The following is an 11,406-nucleotide window of genomic DNA, read 5'->3' on the forward strand; positions in this document are numbered from 1 at the left end:
ATCTGGTCTACCCTACTTTCCTCAGGATTCATCCTTCCTCCACCTAATATTAGAATGTAAGCTCCAATAGGGCAGGGTTTGGTTCTTTCTGGTCTGCCTCATCTAATCCTATACCTTAGTGGGTGCTCAGCAACAATGTACTGAATGACTGAATGCATCTTTTAAACTCTCCGTCTGTCATCTAGGATCATTTCTCTGCTGAGCAAATTCCGGCTAGGATTCCATGAAGTTCATGTCCTTCCTGATATCAACCAGAAGCCACGGGCCGAGCAGTGAGTTTTCCGTGTTGGGGGTTCTGCCCATCACTTCCTTTGTTTCTGATGAATCGCAAGCAAAATGTTGTCCTCTCCTGTGGTAAGAAAGAGGAAGAGAGTCTATTTTCGTGTTTGTGTTTTTCTTCTCCTCGCGCTGCTGGTTTTGTGCATATCAGAAACACACCTGGCTGGGAGGCTGGTGAATAGCTGCATGCCCTTGTTGGTGCTGGTGTTGTTGGGTATAGTCTAGTTGATACACGTGACAGAGTTGAACTGCCTTATCGGGTTTGCTAGGCTGTAATCTTCACAGAGTCATTGGGTGGGTTTGAACCACCAACCTTTTGGTTAGCAGCTAAGCACTTGGCTACTGCACCACCTGGGCTCCTTAATGCCCTTCTTAGATTGGGTGTTCTGACCATGTGAGTAGAGGCCAGTGTTTCATCCAGGAATCCTGCTTTGATAACCACTGCCATCCCTGAGTGGTACAAACAATTAACACACTCGGCTGCTAACTGAAAGGTAGGAGATTCACGTTCACCTAGAAGCACTTTGAAAGAAAGACCTGGCGATCTATTTCCCAAACGTCAGCCATATGATCAGCACTGAATTGCAAACCACAAAGTCAGCGGTTCGAGACCACCAGCCACTCCATAGGAGAAAAATGAGGCTTTCTGCCCTCGCAAAGATTTACAGCCTCAGAAACCCTATACAGGGTTGATATGAGTCAGCAGTAAATACCCTCTGGAGCACAGCTCTTCTCTGACACACATGGGGTTGCCATGAGTTTAAAGACAGGAGATGCCACACTGTCCTCTTTCCCTGGGATATTTCCTGTTTCTCTGTCCATCAGGGACTTTCTCAAACGCAGCTTTGCTCCTCATAAGGAGAGTTGCCTCCTTTCCCTTTTGCATTCGGGTCCATCTCTGCAGTATTCTGATAACATCTGACTTCCCCCAGCTTGCACGTAAGCTGGAGTAAACCTGGAGGGCAGGTCTCTGTCCCTGCAGCTCCAATCACCAAAATCCAAAACAACAAACCCAAACCCGTGGCAATCTCGTGTGTTATACGGTAGGAGTGCTCCATGGCGTTTTCCTGGCTGTAAACTTTATGGGAGCAGATCACCAGATCTTCTTTCATGGCCCTCTGGGTGGGTTTGAACCACCAACCTTTTAGTTAGCAGCCAAGCACAAAGCATTTGTTGTTAAGTACCGTTGTGTTGATTCTGACACATAGTTGTCACACACAAGGCTGTAAACCTTTACAGGAGTAGGAAGCCTCATCTTTCTCTCGTGGAGTAGCTGGTTGGCTTGAACCACCAACCTTATGGTTAGCAGTCCAGTGCTTGTCTTACAGAGTCACCACACTCCCCTGTCACACAGTTATTGTTGTTGTTGTTAAGTGTTGTTGAGTCAGTTTCGACTCATAGTGACCCTGTATAGGGTTTCCAAGGAGCAGCTGGTGGGTTCGAACAGTAAATACCTGCTGAATGGACAGGTAGGTGGAGGGTGGATCCCAGGTCAGTGGGTTGAATGCCAGCCCCAGTGGTAAGGGCTGACTCAATACAGAGGCTGCTTTGAAGTAAATACTGTCCTGGTGGTATTTCCTGCACAGCATAGGTCTGTGTACCCATTCCCCACCCACTCCTGAGGCCTGGCTCCCGGGAAGCTGGCCCATCTCCTGCCCTCTCCCTCCTTTCTCTGTCCTCAGCACCAAGCGGTTTGAGGACATGATTGCACCCTTCCGCCTGAATGATGGTTTCAAAGATGAGGCTACTGTTGCTGAGCTGAGGCGGGACTGCCCCTGGAAGATCTCCGATGAGGAGGTCAACAAGAACCGAATCAAGGTGCAGGAGAGAGAATGACCCGGCTGGGGTTGGGTGGGTCAAAGCTTCCGTCATTCCCCACCTCCTGGACCCCTCAGCCATGCATGCCCTGTCCTGTCTCAGAGGCATGCTCCAGTCACAGATAGGAAGGTTGGCCTTTGTTGGAAGGAACATCCCCACAGGCCCCAGGAGTGGTCTGGAATCCTCCCCTTGCCTCCCAGTGCCCAGTGGCAGAGAATCTTGAGCCAAGTGCTAAGAGTCGAGGTATAATTTATCTTGGGAGGCTACAAAACTGGCTGACCTTCACGGGGCTCAGATATGCCACTTTGTGCATTTCCAGGAGCTTCTCACTTTAGTTCACAGACCCCTACCCCAGACGCTGCCTAAAGCCACATCCTTCCCCGTTCTCAATAGCTTCTTCAGGATGCTAACAAATGTTACAAAAGGGCGTGTGGTGATGGTGGGGTGCTTCCTAAAGTGGTGCTGTGGCCGAGGAGGTGGGGGGGCCAGTTGTGGGGTAGTGGTGATGGAGCTCACAGCTCTGCTGGCTGCTGTGTGTTCTGGTTCTCCACCAAGAACAGTTGGCAATGTCTGGAGACATTTCTGGTCCCATAACTGGAGGGAGGAGGGTGCTACTGGTATGGAATGGATAGGAGCCAGGGTGCGGGTAAACTTCCTATAGCATAGGACAGCCTCCCACCAAGATTATCCAGCCCCAAGGTCAATAGTGTGGCGCTGTGTGTTAATGCACTAGACTGCAAAGTCGGTTTGAACCGCAAAGTTGGCGATTCGAGCTCGCCAGCTGCTCCTTAGAAACCCTGTGAAGGGTCGCTATGGGTCAGAACCCATCTGACAGCACTTAACAGCAACAACAAATGTCAATAGCGAGACTCCTGGTATAGCACTATAGGATCAGCACTGGACTGTGAACCACAAAGTCGATGGTTCAAGCCCACCAGTTGCTCCTCAGAAACCCTATACAGGGTCCATGTGAGTCGGAACTGACTCGGCAGTACTTACAGCAAAAACAAAAATGTGAGAGATTATGAACCTCTGGTTCAATCCCTCAGTTTTCCTGTTTCTAAAATGGGGCTGTCCATCCACTATCAGCTTCTAGTTATTTCTGAACAACTAGACAACTTGGGGTTGGGCCTCTTCCCCTCTGTCCGCACCACTGGGGGACTTCCCTGGCCTGCTAGCCTGGGGGCCTTACTCCAGAGGCCCACACCATTATACTCTCTGGAAAATGCTACAAAACCAGCAGTTTCCCAGGGGGCATTGACTACAGCCCTGCAGTGACAGTGAGGAGCCCCATCCCCACCATGCCCCCAGCATGCAGGGCTCACTCAGGTGCTCTCCTTGGTGCTTTTCACAGGTTGTCTCCCTTGTTTCTCCCTGAATGGCCCTGGGTGACTCCTGTCTGATAGCAAACCCATTTTATAGATAAGAACAGTAAGGCTCATGGAGGTAAAATGACTTGTTCACATTCTCTCTGCTATGAAAATTAATTTGCTCTCTTTCCCACTATCCTGGTGGTCATGGTACTATATATAAAAATCAAATGGAATCTATTGCTGTTGAGCCATGTCCGACCCATAGCGACCCTACAGGACAAAGTAGAACTGCCCTATAAGGTTTCCTAGGCATAAACTTTAAGGAAACATTTCTTTCTCCTATGCTGCATTTGAACTGCCAGTCCTTTGTCAGAAGCCAGGCACTTAACTGCTGCCACCAGGCCAGGGAAAATCCAGTATGGCTTTTTGAGGGAGATGAGCTCAGCACCAGGGGCTCCTTCCTTCCTGGAGGCAGGGGAGACCCTAATACATTAGGGGGATAATTTTTGTACCCAGTTCAAATGTGAAATGAAACACCTGGGCTTGGGGGTCCTGCTTACGAGGGTGTTGGAGTGAACACCTGTCTTTCTGGTCCCAGTCCCTTCGGCAGGTGAGGCTGAACGAGATTCTGCTGGATTACTCCCGAGACGCTGCTCTGATCGTCATGTAAGTTGTACCTGGGGGGAGGAGAAGCCCCCCATGAGGTCAAGGAGTTCAGCTTTGAAAGGGTCACAGGAAGTGGGTGCTGGCTGGAGACAGGAGCCTTCTCTGTGACCCCAAGTGCCAGTTAATAGAGTCCAGGTGGTTCTAAGCCCATGGCTGGACCTACCACCCTTCACTGGAGTGAAAAACATCAGATCAGAGGTCAAAGGTCCCACTGACTCCCCTCTTGCCAACATAATTCCTTGTTTGCTGCCTTTCCCTGCAAAACCCAACTTGGCAAAGGACCCCCAGTTGGTTCCAGAAGGAAAGCAATTCCTGTTATTTGGGAATTCCTCAGCCCTCTTTCTTTGGCTCTTGGTCCAGTCTTGCCAAGTCTCGTCCAGGTTCAGTTCCTACAGGACGCTTGGGCTTCAGCCTGTATCCAGTTCTGAGTCTCCTTTGTGGGAGCTGGCCAGGGCTGGGGTGAGGAAGGTGAGGTAGAAGGAGACTACGACACAGAGAGGGTCTGAGGTGGCTTTGCGCTCTCAGAAGCCAGTAGGAAGAGCAGGTGGGTGAAGCCAGCTGGATCCCCTGCTCAGTAGGACTCAGGGAGAGGCCCAGCTCAGAGGGAAAGGGTATTTGCTAAGACACGAAAATGACCTTCCTTCCATTTCCTGGGGGCTGACCACCTGGCCACTCCACAGGACAGTCAAGAAGCCTGCTGAACCTGTTTTTTCAGACCCTGAAACCAGGACCTATTACATAATTTATGGGGCCTAGAGCAAAATGAAAACATGGGGCCACTTGTTTAAAAATTATTAAGAGTTTCAAGATGGTAACAAAGGAACATTCAGCCAAGTGCGAGGCTCTCTGACTACAAAGGGCAAGGACACGCCGCCAAGCACTGGCTCTGCCTGAAGCAAGGCTACGCAGGGCTTTCAGGGGAAAATGTTCCGTACACACAAAGTTCTCCACGTTTCCTTTGATATAAGACTCATGAGAGGGAAAGAGCTGGGTTTATCTTTGAGCCTCCGGCAAAGGATTTTCCTAAGGGAAGGCTGACCCATGGAGTGGGTTGGGTCACAGTGGGGGATGATGGGAATGGCCGTATCCTGGGATGGCCCCCCAGACCCTTCCCTAGGTGTGGTCCCTGGTGTGCCAAACCCTCCTATCAGAGATGTGGGTTTGCATTGTCTCTGTCTCTGGCCCCAAAAGGTGGCCTTGGAAGAGTAACCCCACTGTTTTCTGAGCTTCCGTTCCCAAATTATAGCAAGACTAGTTAAACAAAATTATTTCTAAGCGTCTCTTTTGCTCTAATGTGCTGTGATTCTAAATTTATCTGCTTTACATTGAGTCTGCCCCTCAGATCACATTGTTGTCAGCTGCCTCCGACCCATAGAGATCCCATGGTTCATAGGGTAGAACTGCCCAGCGTAACCTTCCTTTATGGAGAGCCAGAGCACCAGATCTTTTGGTATCCAGAGCCACTGTGTGGGTTCGAACTGCCAACTTTACAGTTTACTGACTGATCACAAACCGCTTGTGCTGCCAGGCTGCCTACTTAGCATAAAATGAGGAATTTAGTCATGGTTGGCGCCTGTCCCCTCCTAGATTCCACCCCCGTTCTGTGGAATTAGCTGATGCAGAAAGCTGAGTCCAGTCACCTTAGAGGGGACACCCACACACAGCCTCACACTCCAGGCGGCAGCCACAGCTGTTCCGGCCGCCCTCGGCTGGCGCCACGGGGAAGACCAGCAGCTGCAGCTTTGTAACCTGGAGCCTTGGCAGGTGCTCTAAAAGTTCAGTCTGAGGGTTGCTTTCATCAAAGCTAGGAGGAAAAAACAAATCCCCGGAGTCCTTCCAATCAGGGTCTGAGCTGGAGTCCAGGAGACTGCACTCCCAAAATTCTGAGGAAGAAAACAATTCTTCCCAACTCTGGTGAAATGACAAAATCATGTTGCCCAGCATTACTGAGCACGTGCTCATTGCGAGCATTCCGAGCCATTCTGAGGCAGCACTTGGTGGTGCGCTGCCAGCAGGTCATCTGACCCGCTCCTGGTTTGAGCTCAGTCTGCCCAACCAGCCTGGTGGTTGTTGTTTATTGTTGTCGTTAAATGCTGTCAAGTCGATTCCAACTCATAATGACCCTGCATAGGGTTTCTGAGGAGTGGCTGGTGAATTTGAACCACCAACCTTGCAATTCAAACCGACATCACGGTCGAGTGCTTATCCTACTGCGCCACACCAGGACTCCATCCAGACTGGGAACCAGACTGTACTCCCAGTCTATTCCTGCCTATCTGTGGGCTTCAAGCTCCTCTTTGTTTCTGTCAAGACTCTCCTCCTGAAAGCCATTTCCTTTGTTGCAGGTCTAAATAAAGCCCTGGCATGTGCTCTTCATCTATATGGGCTTCAATGGGCCCAGGTGCCGCTCAGGGACAGTCCAGAACTGTAGTTCCAGTCCTGTGGATCTTGTGGAGTGGGCCATTTATCACATATAGGAACTCCAAGCTGCTCCTCTAGAAACTCTGGCCCTAGAACACGCATGCCTCAGTTACCCTAACTCTAATAACGCCCTGAGGTGACTTGAATGTCCAAGTAAAGTGGACCATTGGTAGCCCTTCCTCCAGCACTGCACAGCCCCACCACAGTGATCCCAACCCTCAGCCTCTGCTACCGTAAAGTCCTCTGCCATAGCAAATCCCTGATTTCATAGTTATGTTGGAACTAACTTTCCACCTCCCTATACATCCTTGGAAGGAGCCCTAGTAGCGTAGTGGTTACGAATCTGGCTGCGAACTGCAAGGTCAGCAGTTTGAACCTACCAGTTGTTCCATGGGAGAAAGATGAGGTGTTCTGCTCCCGTAAAGATTTACAGCCTCGGAAACCCTGTACACGGTCGCTGTGAGTCGGAACCGACTCCACGGCACACAGCCACCACCACCATACATCCTTGGGGGTTTCTATGAGTTGAAATCAACTTGATGGCAGTGGGTGGGGTGTGTGGCACAAGTGGTTTGAGATTTGTGGTTAACTGAACCTACAAGTTAGCAGTTTGAACCCAGCCAGAGGTACCACAGGAATACATGTTTTCTAGGTCAAAATCACTTCTCAGACATTGGTAAACCACCGACTGTCCTGGCAGAAAAGAGACAAAAATCAACCCTGATTTCTTAGTCCTTGTTGTTGTTGTTAAGTGCCACCGAGTTGGTCCCGACCCATAGTGACTCCGTATAGGGTTTCCTAGGAGCAGCTGGTGAGCTTGAACTGCCGACCTTGCAGTTCAAACGACTTTGCAGTCTGACACATTAACCCACGCCCTATTCCCTTTCTTTGGCTAAAGGTAGCAAAGCCGTGGGACATCTGCTGAGGCTTTGCGATAGTAACAACAGATTGAGTAAACCCCGAGTGCAACAGTCTGAACCATTAAAATGGTATTTATAAGGATTATGTTTATTTTGTGCTTAACATTAAACTTGAAAAAGCAGGATACAGGATTTTATATAGGAGGGCGCTTCAAAAAAGTTAGTGGAGAAATGGAATGAAAAGATAATGGAATTTTCCCACAAATTGTTTGAAGCCCCCGTGTGTGTTAGATACCCAATAAAGTTCAAAATGTATAAGAAAAGGAAGTAAAACAAAAGTGGGAAAAATTCTCTAATGTGTTCAGAGTGATTGGATTTAGATCTAGGGTTATAGGCAATTTTATTCAACATTTTCTGCTCTTTTAATTTATTTTTCACAGTTTCCTTTCATGAATTTTTGCTGCCTTTATAATAGAACAATATTTTTATTGGGACAAAATAGTAATAATATTTCATTTTATTGTTTGATAACTTAAATGATACTCGGGGAGTTGGGCCTTATGAATTTTCAAAACTCTATGTGGTGGTTCTTTTATTACTCCCCTCCCATCTTTAAGTCTCTGGGTGGTGCAAATGATTTACACTCCAGTTTTAACCCAAAAGTTTCAGTTCAAAACTACCTAGCAGTCTCACAGAAGAAAGGCCTGGCAATTTGCTTCCATAAAGATTACAGCCAAGAAAACCCCGTGGAGCAGTTCTACTCTGTAACACACGGGCTTGCCCATGAGTTGGAATCGACTCAACAGCATTGAATTTGTTTTTTGCCCGCCGTGTTCTGAGTTTTGGAGGTGAGGAAACAACCCCTCAGAGGTATTAAGCAATTTGCCCTGCATCTCTCAACTGGTAACTGGGGATTACATCTTGAAGGCTGTACTTGATTCTGATGCCAGGTGATCATTGTGAGTCTAGGCTAGATCCCAGGTTATCCATCTTTGTGGCTAAGAGATGCAATTACGAACAAGAAGCTCCATTGTTCCTGGAGCAGCTTTATTTCTGAAGATTAACAACTTAAGGCGCACACATGCTGTGAGCAGAAACAGAGCTTGTCATTGACTGGCACTTGGGGTGATAGGTGTTCCTTGCCTGCTCCCTCAGGGCCTTTGATGTTTCTGAATTCAGTCCTTGAAAAATCTGCATATTTCCTGGAGGGAAATAGTTTGGGGCACAAGGGTTAAAATCAGTAAAAGTTGTTTTTAACATCTCTACTTCCACTCCTCTAGGAAGTTGCCAGGCAAACACATTCTAGCTAAAATGACAAGTACATAAAGAAAGCCCACCTTCCCTAATCTTAGCTAGCTTAACTGCTTGGCTGTTTACTAGGTTGGAAGTTTGAGTGTTCCTCCCCAGCCCCACCCCACCCCTGAGGTTCAAACCCACAAATTGGTCCTTGGAAACCCTGTACAGGGTTGCTATGAGTTGGAACCGGCTCAACAGCACGAAACAACAAGAGGTGCCTTGGAAGAAAGACCTGGCAATCTACTTCCCCCCCAAAAAAAATTTAGCCGTTGAAGACCACACAGAGCACAGTTCTATTCCAACGCCCACAGGGTCACCGTAAGTCGGAATGGACTTAACAGCAACTGGTTTGTTTGGTAGCAGGGATGTGCTCACCAGATCCTTGGGAAATGACTCATGATGATCCCCACGTGTGTCAGAATATTTGGGGAGAACACAATTTAATTCATAGCAGGGGTAGTGACTCAGATACAGTGTCTCGGGTGGCAGCGCCTGTGGACCCCAGCGCTGCCCGGCAGCCCCCTTTCTGCTTGGGTTCCTTCACCGTGGAGGAGGCAGGGGCTGCAGGCCCAGGGTTGTTTTGAAGTTCACGTGCAATGATGGCTCTGGCTGGGCTTTGGGATAAGAAACTATGAAGGGCTATCTCATGTAAGGGCTGGGGTCCCCACTCCCTACGACACCAACCCACTGCTCTCTGAGAGGGACAGCTGCAGCTGTCCTGGTGCATGCTTGGAATTCTCAGGATGGCAAAGTCCTTCCAGAAATAGCCATGAAAACAGGGCCGAACAGCATTCCCAGGCCACCTCATTGTTTGCATAGCATTGCTCAATTCGGATAAGGGGGCCCTCCAAAGACACCCAACTGAGGCCTGAGGACATAGCAAGTTGTGTGGCCACAGGTGGTGTGTGTGGCTGGAGAAGCAAGGCTGGTATACCTTGAGCGGCCTGATGGGGTGGGATCAGCCACTTAACCAATCTCCACTGAGCCCACTGCTATCAGACAGCCATGACAGAGGTGGGAGGGCTGCTGTGGAGAAGGTGGTCAGGGAAGGAGATGGCATTTGATCGGACACCTGAGGGATACTAAGGAGCCAGCCAGGTGAAGAGTTGCGTGTACTGCCTTCTGGGGGGCGGGGAGCAAGAAAGCCATCACGTGCAAAGGTTCTGCAGCAGAAATGTTGGATTTTTCATTTTTATCGGGAATGGAATGAAAGTCACCATGACTGACAGGATATGGGGAAGGTAGAGGGGGTACCTGATGCCCTGCAGGCCAAAAATTTGTTTAGCTATACATCCTGGCCGAAGGTACATTTTGAGCAAGTTTTCTTGTTTGTTTATTAAACACATTTTTATTGTGGTAAATATGTGTGTAGCAAAGCATTTACCATTTCGACAATTTTCACTTAGACAACATGGTGTTCATCATCACCTTTATCTGGTCCTAAATTTTTCATTATATTATGCTTCAAAAAGCAGAACATCCTTCTTAGGAGGGTGGGAGGAGCTCTGAAGGGGACAGTACACAGACTTGCTGTTTGGAAAAACCAGCCAAGAGCCAGGTTTGGTAACTCCCCTTCTGTGCTTCTTCCTGCCTTGCAGCACCTTGCCCATAGGCAGGAAGGGAAAGTGTCCGAGCTCACTGTACATGGCCTGGCTGGAGACGCTGTTCCAGGACCTGAGACCTCCAGTCATCCTGATCCGAGGAAACCAAGAAAACGTGCTCACCTTTTACTGCCAGTAACTCAGGCCCAAGGCTGAAAGTGTGTGGGAAGAGCTCCATTCCACCAGACCAGACTCCTGTCCAGTCGCACTGAAGTATTGGCATCTGATATCCTGACTGAAGAAACTGGTAGATTTCCAAACGTTGGCTGTGCCCCACTTCTATCAGACATGAATTCTGGGCCTCACTTTTTATAGGCTGGAGAAGTATCAGATGGAGATGCAGGGGAAAAAACCTCTCTGGAGGATCCTTGTTCCTTTTTAAAGTCTTCTTTTGAGCTTGATTGCAATGAATTAAGATTTCAGTCTTTGATTTGTATGAGAGTTTGAGTCAGAGTGCTGGGAACGAATCTTGGCCGTTTCTACAGACTTTCCCAGGTGGTAGTCCCCAAATCATGCCTCCTTCCTTCAGCAGCTGGAAGAATGGGAATCCTGCTTGTAGGATTTATGGGAGCACCCAGGAATGCCGGGTCCTGAGAGCTTCTGTCATAGTGCCCATTTCTCTAGCTGCCTCTCACTCCTTTCACTTGCAATAACTACATTTTCAATGTCTTGGTTTGTTCTTCACACCAGGGACTTCTAAACTTTTTTTGAGTGCAACCCACATTGAACCTTGGATCACACAGACCTGAAACAAAAATGTCACAAGACAATATTTACCCTTATTATGGGGAATGTTAGGGATCCTGATGGTGCTGTAGCGTCATCACTGGATTGCTAACCACAAGATCAGCAGTTCAGACCCACCAGTCACTCTAAAGGAAAAAGATGAGCCTTTAGGCTTCTATAGATTTAAAACCTTGAAAACCCTATACAGGGTCACTATGAGTCAGAAATCAACTCAGTGGGCTTAGATTTGGGTTTATGGGCGACATGGAGTCTCTGGGTGATGTAACAGTTAAGCATCCGACCACTAACAGAAAGGTTGAGAGTTAGAAGACACCCAGTGGCATCTAGGAAGATGGGCCTACAGATTTGCAAAAGCCACAATCTTGGAACCGATGTGGATCACTTCTCCTCTGGCAGCCAGCGGTC

The 11,406-nt window shown here is 48.5% G+C and overlaps 1 protein-coding gene across 2 annotated transcripts in view; it reads left to right on the plus strand.

Moving 5' to 3' along the window:
• SLC12A3 (solute carrier family 12 (sodium/chloride transporter), member 3) overlaps positions 1-10,393 on the plus strand; it is a 37,179-nt gene extending 26,786 nt beyond the window's left edge. For both annotated transcript variants that reach the window (XM_006863547.1, XM_006863548.1), the window contains exons 23-26: positions 186-272; positions 1,962-2,097; positions 4,009-4,076; positions 10,252-10,393. In XM_006863547.1, coding sequence (XP_006863609.1) covers positions 186-272; positions 1,962-2,097; positions 4,009-4,076; positions 10,252-10,393 — 433 coding nt within the window. The remainder of the gene's footprint in view (positions 1-185; positions 273-1,961; positions 2,098-4,008; positions 4,077-10,251) is intronic.
• Positions 10,394-11,406: the final 1,013 nt, after the last annotated feature.

The sequence above is a fragment of the Chrysochloris asiatica genome, unplaced genomic scaffold (assembly GCF_000296735.1).
Source record: "Chrysochloris asiatica unplaced genomic scaffold, ChrAsi1.0 scaffold00055, whole genome shotgun sequence".
NCBI classification, from domain to species: Eukaryota; Metazoa; Chordata; class Mammalia; order Afrosoricida; family Chrysochloridae; genus Chrysochloris; species Chrysochloris asiatica.